At 49.1% G+C, this 16010-nt stretch overlaps 1 protein-coding gene across 1 annotated transcript in view; it reads left to right on the forward strand.

Moving 5' to 3' along the window:
- CNGA2 (cyclic nucleotide gated channel subunit alpha 2) overlaps positions 1–16010 on the forward strand; it is a 497671-nt gene that overhangs the window by 268383 nt on the left and 213278 nt on the right. The window contains exon 3 of the mRNA XM_069213704.1: positions 15154–15264. Within this exon, the coding sequence (XP_069069805.1) occupies positions 15154–15264 (111 nt within the window). The remainder of the gene's footprint in view (positions 1–15153; positions 15265–16010) is intronic.

Consider the following 16010-nt stretch of genomic DNA (forward strand, 5'->3'; position numbering starts at 1 on the left):
AATAAACACACATTTACAAAACACTACCACATTGGACAATTCCAAATACACACACCTGAAACACATACACACACCACTCCCACACACCCAATACAATATAAAACACACACCCACATCACCCACAAACCCATACTACCAAAAATTCCGAAAGAAGGCCAGAGAGAGACACCACAATCTACAAACATGCATCCACAGGCACTCAACACCATCACCCACATAACATCCACGCACCTCACACAACTCACCACTAAATATCACCCTACACATCACAACACACACCAACCCACACATCACCCACACCACCCCATGGCACGGCAAAGACACCCCAGGTTTTATGAGTAGGAGCTCAGGGTCATGGAGGAGGAAATCATCCAGGTAGAGCCACAGCTATTCGGAGCACAGGTGCACACACCTCTATAGCTAGGAAGATGGAGCTATGGTGAAGAATATTGGACAGGGCCAACGCAGTGGGACAGCACCCAAGAAATAGGGATGACATCAGGAAGAGGTGGAACGACCTACGGGGGAGGGTGTGTTCCGTGGTCTCAAGACACCACATCGCGGTACAGAGGACTGGCAGCGGACCCCCATCTCCTCCCCCACAACTAACAACATGGGAGGAGCAAGTCTTGGCTATTCTGCATCCTGAGGGCCTCGCAGGAGTAGCTGGAGGAATGGACTCTGGTAAGTCAAATCTTGAATACTATATCCCCCACCCTACCTACATGCCATCACATACCCCCACCCTCACCCTCACCCCCCATCACTCCAACTCCTCACAAATGTCCCAATATCACAAACCGCCCATCTCAACACCAAGCCCTGCATGCAACTACAAAGCATGGACACCCATCACCAAAGCATGGCCACTGCACATACCCATACACCCCCCTAAACCATCATCACACAAGGTCCCACACAGGAATGCAAGCACTGGGGTACACGGTCACCCACCCATTGCACACCATGGCACACACAGATGCAATAATCATGCTTTTACACCCCTGCAGGACCCCTACCCAATGTCACCGGACAGGAGGGTCCAGACATGTCCACACCACCAACAGAAGAGGCCCACCGTGATGACAGCAGCTCTGTCCAACTGGATCTAGACGACCAGCCCGGCCCATCTGGGACCTCGGGACAGTCGGTTCCCCTCACACAGTCACAGGCCACCACAGAGCTTCCCCCCTCTGGAAACACCAGCACAGCACCCACCCAGCTGGCCCATACCTCTGTCCCCAGGACACGTCAATCAGCAGTGTGTCCACCACTACAGGGAACTGAGGCTAACCCACCACCCCAACAACAACAGGGACCTGGGGGCAGTGGTAGTGGGCACACCGTTCAGGGGACAGAGGCCCAGGAACACAGGGAACTGGGAGGGCTGCTGTGTGACAGGGGGAGGACAGGCCTAGGGAACCTACTCTCCACGAGGCCCTCTCCAACATCATGGGAGCCTACCACCAATCCCAGGAGACAATGGCAACGGTGCTGGCCAAGTTTCAGGAGACCCAGCGGCTGCAGGAGGAACAGTATTTGGGCTTCAGGGAGGAACTCAAATCCATCAATTCCACCCTGGGCTCCACTGTAGGGGTGCTGAAGGAAGTCCTCAACACCAGGAGGGACACTGTGGCACAACAAGGGGCCCATGACACTAGCCTGGACGATGAACTGCCCACCACCTCCGCTGGCGTTAGTGGACAGGAGGAACCGCCACAGGACCACCACACCAGCACCCAACACCCTGCAGATGGAGAACCACCCCGCAAACAGTCCCTAAGATCCAGGACAAAGACAGAGAATGATGCCAAGACCCCCACCAAGAAATGAGACCACCCTGATTGTCATCCTTTTGTCCCACCTTGTCACCCTGTACATCCTCAAACTGCCCCAGCTCCACTTCCTATGCCCCTTTGGACAATGCACCTGTGAGACTAATAGTTTGGACTCTGCCATGGACATTCCTCCACCATCACCCCTCACCATTTTACAACCCCTTCCAATATTGAGCACTTAAATAAACACCCTAAAAGCACAAAACAATCTGGAGTCTGTCTGTGATTTCGAATTAGTGTATTAGCAATTACAGTGGCAAAATGCTCTTTCAAATGTAATGTCAACATATCTATGTCACACAGCTCTAGTCTATGAGGAAACAAAGCAGATGTCACACAGTGGGACACACATCTGTGAAATCGTAAGGGAAACTGACAACTCAGTGAGCATACACTGGGTGAAAAGGACAGACAGTAGAGAGGTATAGTGTTAAAGTACATGTAGCAGGCAGGTTTGTCTTCTTACCTGTGTCTCACTGGAAGTATTGCAGGATCACCAAGTTCCTGTTGTCGATGTCCTCTTTTTCTGCTTCCTCGTCTTTACTGTCCACAGGCTCCATAGCTGCCACAACACCTCCATCTGGACCATCCTCCTGCAGAAAAGGCACCTGTCGTCGCAGAGCCAAGTTGTGAATCATACAGCATACAGATGATCTGGCACACCTTCTTTGGTGAGTAGAATAGGGAACCACCTGTCATATGTAGGCACCGGAACCTGGCCTTCAGGAGGCCGAAGGTCCGCTCTATAATCCTCCTAGTTCACCCATGGGCCTCATTGTAGCGTTCCTCTGCCCTTGTCCTGGGATTCCTCACTGGGGTCAGTAGCCATGACAGGTTGGGGTAACCAGAGTCACTTGCAAATGGCGACGGACAACTGTTAGACACACACTAACTCTTAGGGATATCCCCAGACCCAACTATTCCCACTGATTTGGTTCCAGGTGCTCAACTAATAGCCACACACGGTGCCTCTGGAGTTGCCCCATCACATAAGAGATGCTGCTATTCCGCAGGATGTAAGCGTCATGCACTGAGCCAGGGAATTTGGCATTAACATGAAAGATGTACTGGCCTGCCAAACACTATATCTGCACATTCATCGAATGGTAACTCTTCTGGTTTCTGTACACCTGTTCACTCCTGTGGGGGGGGGGGCAAGTCCACATGTGTCCCATCAATGGCACCTATGATGTTGGGGATATGTCCCAGGGCATAGAAGTCACCTTTCACTGTAGGCAAATCATCCACCTGAGGGAAAACGAAGTAGCTCCGCATGTGTTTCAGCAGGGCAGACAACACTCAGGACAACACGTTGGAAAACATAGGCTGGGACATCCCTGATGCTATGGCCACTGTTGTTTGAAATGACCCACTTGTTAGGAAATGGAGTACTGACAGCACCTGCACTTGAGGGGGGATTCCTTTGGGATGGCGGATAGCTGACATAAGGTCTGGCTCCAACTGGGCACACAGTTCCAGGATTGAGGCACGATCAAACCTGTAGGTGATGATCACATGTCTTTCCTCCATTGTCGACAGGTCCATCAATGGTCTGTACACCACAGGATGCCGCCATCTCCTCACATGCACCAGCGGACGGTGCATATGGAGGAGAACAGCGAGCACCGAGTCAACCAACTCTGAGGTACGTAAACACATCTTACTCAGAAAACTATTCATAAAACCAAATTTGCCTGTATGAGTGTTGTGCCAAGGCCTAGGTATGTGTGACGCAGTTAAAAGTAAAGCCATGTGGTACCCTGAAATGGCGGCTGCCTGACCTGTAAAGTGGGACAATGGGATATGAGCTAACTGCGCTGGCGTTGTACACCGTTGTGGTAGGCGGTCGAAGACCGCGGCGCAATTCTGCGTTGGTTAACATTGGACCCTATGGGTCCCAGGAGCCAATGACGATGTACGCCGGCGGTAACGGTACGCACCGCCGCAGACGTGACCGCCATTTTCTATCTATACAATCACTTGATACCTGATCTTTGACAGGAGAGGACCTACACTGCAAGTGCTGCTGTGACCTCAGTCTGGAAGAGACAATGGCTCGTGCGTCTGGGGAAAGGGCCCCTGCCTTCAGCACAGAGGAGTTGGAGAAACTCGTGGATGGGGTCCTACCCCAGTACACGCCACTCTACAGTCCTCCAGACAAACAGGTAAGTACACTGGGAGCATGATGTATGGGCAATGCCTGTGTGGAGTGGTGTGGATGAAAGATAGGGGGGGAGGAGAATGAGGCATGCATGAAACGACGGTGAATGCATGTGCCACATGGCAAGGGTAGGGATGCGGGCCACTGACTGTGACGGTGCAGTTGTTAATGACTTCTCTTCTTCCCCAGTACATTTCATGTAGGTCAGCGCCCACCAGAAGAAGGATATTTGGCGTGCCATCACCAAGGAAGTCCGGACCCTGGGGGTCTACCACAGACGGAGCACCCACTGCCGGAAAAGATGGGAGGACATTCGCCACTGGAGCAAGAAGACGGCAGAGGCCCAGCTGGGGATGGCCTCCCAAAGTTTGCTAGTTAAGTCCCCTTTTTCAGGCAGACCCTGTGGCACCCCACCCCACCTGGGTACAGTGTCAACTACACCTAGTCAGGCTCCTGTGACATCCATGTGTGCAGAAATCGGCCATGGCCTTCTAAGCCATGTACCAGGGATTGAATAGTGGACCTCAAGTGCGCGGCATAGTGCAGGGGGCTTCTGTGTCTGTCGTGTCCACCAACGGTAGCGGTATTGCATGCACTCAACATGTCTTTCTTCTGTCTTCCCACCCCCCCCCTTTTTGTGGTCTCCCTGTACTTGTGTGCATTAGCATCATCAGGCGGAGGAGCAGTGGCACCGGAACAGGAGGAGCTGCATCCCACATGGCCCTGGACGGCGAGACTACGGACTCCGAATTCACCAGTGGGACGGAGGGCGAGGGGAGCTCCATGGCGGGGACAGGAGCTGACACCACTGATACCGACTCCTCTTCTGATGGGAGCTCCCTTGCGGTGGCAGCCCTATCTGTGCCCCCGCATCTACAGGTACAGCCGCCACCCCCTTCCAGCACTGCACTCCCAGCAGCCCCTCAGCCTTTGCCCCGTGCCCGCTCCCCGGGAGGGTGGGCATCACCTTCGCCCCAGGCACCTCAGGCCCTGCCCCTGTCACCCCTGCTGCCCTCAGTGAGGAGGCCATTGACCTCCTCAGGTCCCTCACTGTTGGGCAGTCTACCATTTTGAATGCCATCCAGGTTGTGGAGAGGCAGTTGCAACAAACCAATGGATTCCTGGAGGGCATTCATTCTGGTCAGGCAGCCCATCAGTGAGCTTTTCAGACTCTGGCATCAGCACCGATGGCAGCCATTGTCCCTGTCTCTAGCATCCCTCCTCCAACTTCCTCCACCCAGACCCACACCCCTGTACCTCAGCCTATCCCAAGCATACCATAAGACCAGCATGCACACACCTCAACACACAAAGGAAGCTCAGGCAAACATAAGCACCACACATCCCACAGGCACTCACGCAAGCATCAGACACATAGACATACCAACATCCACTGCCTCCACTGTGTCCCCCTCCTCCTTGTCTCCCTCCTCCCTCCCTGTCTCGTCTCCACTCACACCTGCATGCACTACATCTTCAGCCACTACTTCCATCACCAGCACACCCACCACCACACCCCGCTCACGTGCAGTCACCACCCCCAATACCATTCACACATCCCCTGTGTCCTCTCCCAGTGTGTCTGTGAGGCCACCTCCCAAGGTACACAAACGCAGCCACACACCCACCCAACAGCCATCCACCTCACGACAGCCTCCAGCGCATGCACCTTCACCCAAAGTCACCAAACGTACACCTCCTACAACCACTACCTCTTCCTCCACTCCCAAACCCCCTCCATCTACCTGTCCCAGTGTTCCTAAGAATCTTTTCCTGTTCACCCTTGACCTCTTTCCCTCACCACCCCCACCCTGTCAGTCTCCTAGGGCCCGACTCTCCAGGTCCCAACCTAGCACCTCAGCCACAACATCGGCGGGACCAGTGGTGCAGTAGTCACCGGATTATGGAGTGCACCAGGCAGCAGGGCAGGCAGTGTGGCAAGGAGCCACAGCACAGACAGTCCCCCACCGGGAGAGGGGGAAGACACCAGCCACCAAAGCCGCTCACAGGGGTACAGTTGGGATTTTGTAGTCAGCTGCGACACCTTCCAAGGTGGGGAAGGGGCACAAGAAAACCGGCAAGTTTGGGAAGATCAGCACAGCGGAGAAGACCGCCATCAGCCCGGCTGCCCCAGACAGGACCGCCAGCGGCCCCACTGCCCCAGACAGGACCGCCAGCAGCAGCCCTGCTGCCCAGGAGGCGACTGCCAGCAGCCCCACTGTCCCAGACAGGACCGCCAGCAGCAGCCCCGCAGCCCAGGAGGCGACCGCCAGCAGCCACACTGCCCCAGACAGGACCACTGCCCAGGAGGCGACCGCCAGCAGCCACACTGCCACAGACAGGACCGCCAGCAGCAGCCCCGCTGCCCAGGAGGCGACCGCCAGCAGCCACACTGCCACAGACAGGACCGCCAGCAGCAGCCCTGCTGCCCAGGAGGCGACCGCCAGCAGCCCCACTGCCACAGACAGGACCGCCAGCAGCTGAACCGCTGCCAAGGACACCGCCGCCACAAGCACCGCTGCCAAAGACACCGCCGCCACAAGCACTGCTGCCACAAGCACCGCTGCCAAGGACACAGCCGCCACAAGCACCACTGCCAAAGACACCGCCGCCACAAGCACCGCTGCCAAGGACACCGCCGCCACAAGCACCGCTGCCAAAGACACCGCCGCCACAAGCACTGCTGCCACAAGCACCGCTGCCAAGGACACAGCCGCCACAAGCACCACTGCCAAAGACACCGCCGCCACAAGCACCGCTGCCAAAGACACCGCCGCCACAAGCACCGCTGCCAAGAACACTGCCGCCACAAGCACCGCAGGCTCATGAGCGCCAAAACCTCTGATGCTACTGAGGCCGCCACGAGCAGAACCAGTGGACTATCACATCCACTACCTCAGTCCTTGGCAGGATGAAGCACTCTGGGCACAAGGCCCCCTCCAGAACCAGTGGAGAGATACATCCACTACCTCAGTCCTTGGCAGGATGAAGCACTGTGGGCACAAGGCCCCCTCCAGAACCAGTGGAGATTGACATCCACTACCTCAGTCCTTGGCAGGATGAAACACTCTGGGCACAAAGCCCCCTCCAGAACCATTGGAGATTGACATCAACTACCACAATCATTGTCAGGATGAAGCATTCTGGACACAAAGCCCCCTCCAGAACCAGTGGAGATTGACATCCACTTGAGAGACTGTGGCTTTGCACTCCCCAGGATAAAGCAGTGGGCAAACCACCCACTGTAGAGACTTGAGAGACTGTGGCTTTGCACTCCCCAGGATTGAACAGTGGGCAACCCACTCACTGTAGAGACTTGAGAGACTGTGGCTTTGCACTCCCCAGGATTGAACAGTGGGCAACCCACCCACTCTAGAGACTTGAGAGGCTGTGGCTTTGCACTCCCCAGGATATGGCAGTGGGCAAACCACCCACCGTAGAGACTTGAGAGACTGTGGCTTTGCACTCCCCTGGACTGAACAGTGGGTATGGGACCTCCTCGTGGATTTGGCGTTGTGCACTCAACCGGCTGAGGTGCCCACCCTTTCCCTTCCCCCTGAGGTGCCTGTTTTATTTCTATCTGATGCCCCTGCAGTGTTCTCTCCGTCTTGTTCGGGTATCTTGTGTGGGCCTCACCCATGCCTTTTGGGCCCAGTGATCCACAGACTATGATGGTGGAATCCCTTGGACTTGTGTTCTTGGTGTATATAATTGTATATGGTATAAATGTATATATTTGTAAATATTTTTGATGTATGTAATTGAATATATCACAATTTTTTTACTCATTTCCTTTTGTCCTTGCATTCTTCCAGGGGGGCATGGGGGTGTAACGGTGATGTATCAATATGTATTAGCGTGTGTGTTGTAGTGGGTGAGGGTGGGGGTGGGGGTGTTGCGTGTGTGTGTCACTCTCTTTTCCCTCCCCCCTCCCATGTGTCGTAGGTGCAGTACTCACCATGGTCTTCGCCGCCGGCGTTCGTGCTCCTGGTAGAGGAGCAGGAAGATAAAAGCTGGAAAAATCTGGAGCTCTGGTTCCATGGCGTCCTGGTTCCTTTGAAGTCCTATTCCCGCCGTGTTTTTGTTTGCGGTGAATCCGCCCCGGAAAAGGTGGCGGATTGGTGGGTTGTAATTCTGTGGGTGGTACATTGTCCTCCGCCTGTCTGTTGGCGGTGACCGCCGCTGTGTTTGTTTGTACCGCCGTGGCGGTCGGAGTGTTAAAGTGGCTGTCTATGTTGGCGGTTTCCACCACGGTCGTATTTCCATTTTGTTTACCGCCGGCCTGTTGGGGGTCTTACCGCCGCTTTAACACAGACCGCCAGGGTTGTAATGAGGGACAATATATTAATTTCAGTACCATATATTTGTTTCAATCTGTCATAGTCATTTCAATGTATGTCCTATTCCTCTGGGCATATGTCAGTCATTTCAAGAAATATTCTGTTGTTTTTTATGACTATTGTATTAATTTCAGTGATTGCTTTATTGTTTTGCACCACTTTGTTACCCCTCGTGCCCCATTATGGCTGAGCCAGGCATAATGTATGCAAAGGGGGCGTTCCGGAGCTAGAAGGTCCCCAAAAATGGCGCAGTGGAATTTACAAGCTTTCACTGCGTCATTTTTGGTGTCATTTTTAATGCCTGCTCAAAGCAGGCATTAAAATGACGCACCCATAGTAAACTATGGGCATCCTTGCACTTTGGTGCATCATTTTGACGCCAGTGCAGCAAAACACCACAATAACGTAAAAAACTCTGATGCTATTGGCCTAATGACCGCCATTGTGCACTGCATCATAAATACGGCTTTACCATGGTGTTGTTAGGTGCCGGTAGGGGGGGCACAAGAAAAGTGGCGCATGATCTATGATGCCCCATAGTGTTCAAAATATAATTCACTACAAGATTGCCACCTGGAGTTCATAATAGAAAATCTGCATCCAATGGAACAATGTATTAGTAAATTATATCTCTGTTAGACAATATTTTATTATTGATATACCAAAATACAAATTTAGGGGGTTATTTGTAGCTTGATAGATTCAATACATCTACCAATCACTTCCAGATGTCGCACCAGCACTATTTGGAGTATTTACACAGGAACACTCTCTCTGCTCCCAAATGTGTTTGGGGAGTAGAAGGTTTGAGTCTTTTGTGAAGAAACTGTTGAAATTAGGTGATTTTCATAACTTTTGAGATGTGAGGTTGTATTGTGGGATGATGGTTAGTGGTGCACTACTGTAATTTTGGTGAAATTTCATTCTTTGACAGCAACAAAGGGCAATTTAGTACTCGAAAAAGGGATACCTTGGAGTAGAGGAGTATTAACGTTTGGTAGATTCAACTTAATAAGCTGTTAGTTATTTGAGGTATGTTTACAGGATTGAAATACGAGATAGGTCAATACTCTAAGGTTTAGTATATTGGTGTATGTGGTTCCCCTTCTCATGCAGCATAAGGTCAAGTGGTTCCAGGTAGAAATTAAACAGAATGGTTCTAGGACAGAGAACTGAACAATGCCCCATTTTAGAGGAATGGTAAGTGAGCAATATTAAATTATTTTGATGAACTGGTGTCTAAAGTAGAGGAAGGATCCACGCCAACTCTGTTCTTGGACCTGTACCTCATTCTCGGTGGAGTATATAGTTGTGAGAAAGTAGCCTCTTTCTAGCATGGTTACCCCAACTTTTGGCTTGTTTGTGAGTGTGTGTCAGTGTGTTTTTACTGTGTCACTGGGATCCTGCTAGCCAGGACCCCAGTGCTCATAGATAAAAACCTATATGTCAGTGTGTTTTGCCTGTCTCACTGGGATCCTGCTAGCCAGGACCCCAGTACTCATAGTTTGTGGCCTAGTGTGTGTGTTGTCAGCAGTGCTTAACTGTGTCACTAAGGCTCTGCTAATCAGAACCTCAGTGCTTATGCTCTCTCTGCTGTTAAATTTGTCACTATAGGCTAGTGCCTTTATTTACCAATTTCAATTGGCACAATGGACCTCCATTATAAGTCCCTAGTATATGGTACCCAGGGCTTTGGGGTTCCAGGAGATCCTTATAGGCTGCAGCATTTCTTTTGTCACCCATAAGGAGCTCAGACAAACCCTTTCACAGGACTACCACTGCAGCCTGTGTGAAATAGTGCACACATTATTTCACAGCCTTTTTCACTACACTTAAGTAACTTATAAGTCACCTATATGTCTAACCTTCATTTAGTGAAGGCTAGGTGCAAGGTTACTAAGTGTGAGGGCACTTTTGCACTAGCAAAGGTGCCACCACATAGTTCAGGGCCAATTCCCTGGACTTTGTGAGTGCAAGGGCGCCATTACATGTGTGCACTACATATAGGTCAATACCTATATGTAGCTTCACAATGGTAACTCCGAATATGGCCATGTAAGGTGTCTAAGATCATGGAATTGTCACCCCTTTCCAAATATGGCATAGGGGAGCCAGTTCCATGCTTCCTGGGACCTCCAGCATGGACCCCCAGTACTGCCAATCCAGGCCTCTGAGGCTTGCAATGCAGCTACAGCAGCTGCCACCTCACAGACAGGGTTCTGCCCTCCTGGGGTCTGAGTAGCTCAGTCCCAGGAAGGCAGAACAAAGCATTTCCTTTGGAAGCAGGGTGTTACACCCTCTCCATTTGGAATTAGGTGTTACAGGCTGGGGAGGGGTAGCCTCCCCCAGCCTCTGGAAATGCTTTGAAGGGCACAGATGGTGCCCTCCTTTCATAAGCCAGTCTACACCGGTTCAAGGATCCCTTGTCCCTGCTCTGGCACGAAACTGGACAAAGGAAAGGGGAGTGACCACTCCCCTGTCCAGAGCTCCTCCAGTGAGTCCCAGACTTCAGCCATCTTGCTTTGCAAGGTGTAGGGTCACTCTGGAGGACTCTGAGTGGCCAGTGGCAGCAAGTGACATCAGCGGCCCCTCCTGATAGGTCAATTCCTGAAAAGGTAGACCATATCCCCCTCTCAGGGCTATTTAGGGTCTCTCCTATGGGTTTTCTTCAGATTCTACTAGCAGGTTTCCAGCAGGAATCCTCTGCAACTACTACTTCATCCTCTGACCTCGGATCAAGCGCAGTCTGCTCCAGGAACCGCTGTAACAGCAACAAAGTATCCAGAAGGGATACTTTTCCTCTGCAGCTTGAGCTCCAGCCAGCAACTGCAACAGTTTCCATGGTGGGCATGCTCTGAGGACTCCCTGTCTTTACCCTGCACCAGAAGGACTGAAGAAATCTCCCGTGGGGTGACAGAGTCACTCCCCTGCTGAAGCCGGCACCTTCTAAGTCGACGACCGGTTTTCTTGGACTCCTCTCCTGGCGATGAGCGTGCTCCTTGGAACACAGAGGTGAATCCCATCGACACAGACTGTCCTGTGGTCCTGCTGTCCCAATTTGGAGGAGGTAAGACTTTGCCTTCCCCCAGAAAGACAGTACCCCTGTGCACTGTGTCTTCTTCACCTCCTGGGGCCTATGTGCACTATTTGCAAAGTTCCTTCATGCATAGCCTGGCCCAGGTCCCCAGCACTCTATCCTGCGACACTCAACTCGCTGAGTTGTTCTCCGGTGGTGTGGGACCTTCCTTTGTAGTGCTGAACCAACTGCATTTTGCACCTCCTTCGTCCCCGTGTACTGGGACTCCCGTGGGTGCTGTCTGGTGCTCTGAGGGCTCTCTGACGTGCTGAGAGCTCCCTCTTCCTCCTCACACAGAGTTGAGGCCCCAGGTCCCTCCTGGGTCCAGATATTGCCTACTTGATGCAAAATGTGACTTTGCCGGAACCAAGGCTTGTTAGAGGAATCCAGCGCCAAAACTCACCTGCATCCAACTTCACGACGTGGGACATCCTTTGCATCATGCAGGAACCCGCTGACATCTTCCTAGGGGGCATTCCTGCAGTCTTTGTCCAACCGGAGACTCTTCTTTTGCACCCTCTTGTGGGTTGGCAGGGGCTCCTGTCCTTCCGGGAACTTCTTTCGACTTCTGGACTTGGTCTCCTTCCTTTGCAGGTCTTTAGGTCCAAGAATCCACCATTTGTTGTTTGCAGACTTGGTTGGTTCTTGCAATAACTCTAATCCCGACTTGTAGTGTGTCCTAAGGAAACTTGCAGTACTTTCCTCCTGCTTTTCTGGGCTCTGAGGTAGGGTAATTTACTTACCTTTACTGCATTCTTACTCTCCCAGTGATTCTGCACACACTACGCTTGTCTAGGGGAAATTCGTGATTAGCCTTTCACTTTCTTAGTATATGGATTGTGTTCCCTCTAGACCTATTTTCTCCCATTGCATTCTATTACATTTCCTATTGTTTGCACTATCCTGTGTCTAATTACTTGCCTTATTTTGGTGTCTACTGTATATATTGTGTGTAATACTTACCTCCAGATGGAGTATTGCCTCTAAGATATTTTTGGTACTGTGTCACCCAAATAAACTACCTTTATTTTTGGTAACACTGATTATTGTCTTTACTTGTGTATAAGTACTGTGTGGCTATAAGTGGTATTGCAGGAGCTTTGCATGTCTCCTAGTTCAGCCTAAGCTGTTCTGCTATAGCTACCTCTATCAACCTAAGCTGCTAGAACACTACTACATTTCACTAATAAGGGAAAACTGGACCTGGTGTAAGGTGTAAGTACCCAAGGTACCCACTACAAACCAGGCCAGTATCCTACAATAGTGCATAGTATTTTGTGGTTGATGGTGTCATATACAGCTGGTATGTCAAGTTGTATCAACAGACAAGTGTCACAGTCTCTGTACTGCATTGCAATTTAAAACCTGCCTGGAAGGTGTTGAGAAAGTTGGTGTTTAGCACATAAGGAAGGAGTTGTTTAGATACTGTAATGTGATGCAAAAGGTATAGGAGACTTGTTTTTAAGAGTTCAGAATAAATCTTCTCCTTTTATTGGTATACAGTAAAGATCAGTACCCCATTGAGGTGTTCTCATAAATGTCTGGTACCAGATCTGGTCTGCTTTAGATCTTCTTGCTACAGAGTATCCAGGGGAAGTCTGGGAGCATTCACCCTTGGATAAATATGACAAATAGTAGGCTGGGGTCTTAATTCAAGTTGAAACAATCACGTGTTTCCATTATAACATTGACACCTTGTCACAATGATTAGTAGTTACTACTCCAATGGGTTTCTGCTACCTCCTTAGACTCACTTGTGTTCCCCATCTGTAACTAGGTATCACTTATGCTTCGTTTCCTATGTTCTCCAGATGGTCACACACCTTTCCCACACCTTCCTTATAACATGACCCTCTTAGAGGATCATGGCATTCAGAGCCTCAGTGATTCTCACCCAGTAACTGTAATTTTCCCACAATCTTTTGACAGTGAAGATCCCACTGCTGCACCCTCAGGTTGCTAATCTTTTAAAAAATACAGCACAGCTTCGAGGAAATACCACCCTCCCTATGATACTCGTTTTCAGGCCTTACTATTTTTTTGACAATCCCACTAATTAAAAGGTCGAAACACAATTAGCCATGCCACTTTTAGATCAGGAATTAAATCGTTGTGATGTTTTGTCCTTATTAGGTTTTATATTAATATTACTATCCCATTGGTTGAATGGTTGTATATGACTATATACGGTTAATACTATGCAACCAATCGTGGTTCACAAACTTGAAACGCTTTCATATAATGTAATCAAGAAAGAACTGTAATTTTCTGATATACAATATACTCAGGTTCTGTTTGGTCTATTGGACTATCCTTGTTTTTTGTTATATAATATTCATGGGTCGGCAGATTTGTCGGGCACCTGTCCTTCCTGGTCGGTTGTAGATCTCTTGGCTCCTTTTGCTCCTATATTTGTGATCATCTCCTCCACATTCCAAACTGATCTGAGGGAGTGGTTCTTTATTTTAGATATCTGGTCTGGAACGATGTAACATCTGAGTCATGGATAGTCGTCTTTAACTGGGGAGTTTGTCAAGCAAGGAATGGGAATAACAATAGCTTTCTCCATGCCCAGAGGGGGAAAACATCAAACATCAAGTCCCAGCAGTTACACCCAACATCCTCGGTGACTGGAGAGCAGCACTGCCACACACTGGCTTCTTAATTAGTTTTCCTGAATAATGGAAGCTTAGAGAGAGGGTTTACACTTTTACAATTCAACAAGTAAGTTCGGATGAGAGGAGCAGTTGGTGTATCTCTAATTTGGAATATAAATATAATGTTAAGATTTTGTAATGAAGCAAGTATTTTAATATTTCTCTCTGAAATTTTAAGAGGTATCTTTGTATAGTCTATTTTTACCTTTTGTGTAGTTTTGATATTTTCCCAGAGAATGTGTCAATATTTGGTTTAACAGGCATTGAGCAAATGATATTTGGGTTAGGAATTTTGCTAATTTCGTTTTTGATGGTGACCAAAGTACACAGGCTGCTAGCAACTTCTTTCTATCTGGTGATTTGAAAATAGCTCTCACATCTGCAGTAGCAATCCCACAGCATGGCAATCAATGGCTATCATTAAGATAAAGATTTAGATATCAATCTTGATAAGAGATGCAGGGCAGGGTGTCTGATCAGTAGTTGACGGAATCACACATCAAAATGAATGATACGTTTGATGCAGGTTCAAAAGAAGGATGCATATCACTATCGAATAATATAATAGGTTGTCTAATGTAATATGGCTGTTGCAGTAGATTTTGGTATCTGCTTGCAAATATGTTGGAAGACGATCACCCGAGACAATTACAAAGTAGTCAGTTAGAACTTGCAGATAATTCGGGAGTGGGGAGTATAACAAAGATGCAGGGATTTGTTTCAGGAGCCCAGGGCAGTTTCAATGAACTTCAATAAAGCAGGTTAGAAGCCAGTTTTGACTTAGGTGGATTACGAGAAGCCTTAAAGATTGAGGAGTGCAGGTTATTGACCATTGATTCCACTGCAAATGCATTTGCTGGGGTGTTAATACATTGGCAGAGCTTGTCACTTGTGAGTTGCGTATGCACAGTGAAGATGTTCACTGATGTATGTTTTTTACTGAGCAATCAGTACCATGATTCATATTGATGTGGGAAGAAGCGCCTACCAGTCTTTGGAAATTTTCTACCCCCTCATACTTTGCCCGCCAATATGTCACTCTCTTTTCCCAAGGGTAACTTTTGCCTCTTTTTCTATACAGGGCAGTGTCAGTTTGCGATGACACGTCATCAGAGCTGCAGCGTGTCGCTGCTTTGGACAATGGGGAGATTGTATCACGTGATTCCTTTCGGGGGAGAGGTGCCCTATCCAGGTAAACAGAGCTATTTTTGTATTAGTGCAAAGTTTTCGAGCTATGCAAAATGCTAAACATTATCAACATCTTTTTCAGCATATCAAAATTTTATGATTGTGTGTGTGTGTGTGTATACATTACCTAGTGGCAGTCGCCACTAGGTAGTTATAATTAGGTCTGCTGTTTCATAGGAAAAGCAATTTTTGTTTTGTCGATAACTGTGCCCCCATCCCATTTTAACACATATGATGTCTTTTGCGATGTCATCAGTGATGTCATAAATGATGTCATAGAACATGTCATGAGTGATATCATATGTGATGCTATAAGCAGTGCATGGCTTGGGGTTCAAGTTAAAGTTAGCTCTGCTAACTATAACTGGTGATGTTCTGTGTTTTTCTTAGTTCAAAACATTAATGTTGCACTGACTGATTCACCTAACCATAATGTTACTTTAACCTTTGTTTTTTCAGTGAATGTGTGTGTGTGTGTGCGTGTGTGTCTTTGTTTTTTCAGTGAATATGTGTGTGTGTAGAGAGAGATGCAAGGTAAAGGGCAATGGGCCATTGTTTATTAGAGTGGAGGGACATTATCTAAAATGGATTTGCAAACATTTTAATCTAAAGAGATTACAATTGTGTCATTATTTTAACTTTCACAAATGCTGGAGTGTTGTTGGATTTCCTCATGTTTCATTTTGTGGGTTTGATGGTGGTCCTCTGTCCAGGACCAGCTGAGTTCAGATCTTTCTGGTTCAATTGGGA

The sequence above is a fragment of the Pleurodeles waltl genome, chromosome 2_1, assembly GCF_031143425.1.
Source record: "Pleurodeles waltl isolate 20211129_DDA chromosome 2_1, aPleWal1.hap1.20221129, whole genome shotgun sequence".
In the NCBI taxonomy this organism is placed as follows: domain Eukaryota; kingdom Metazoa; phylum Chordata; class Amphibia; order Caudata; family Salamandridae; genus Pleurodeles; species Pleurodeles waltl.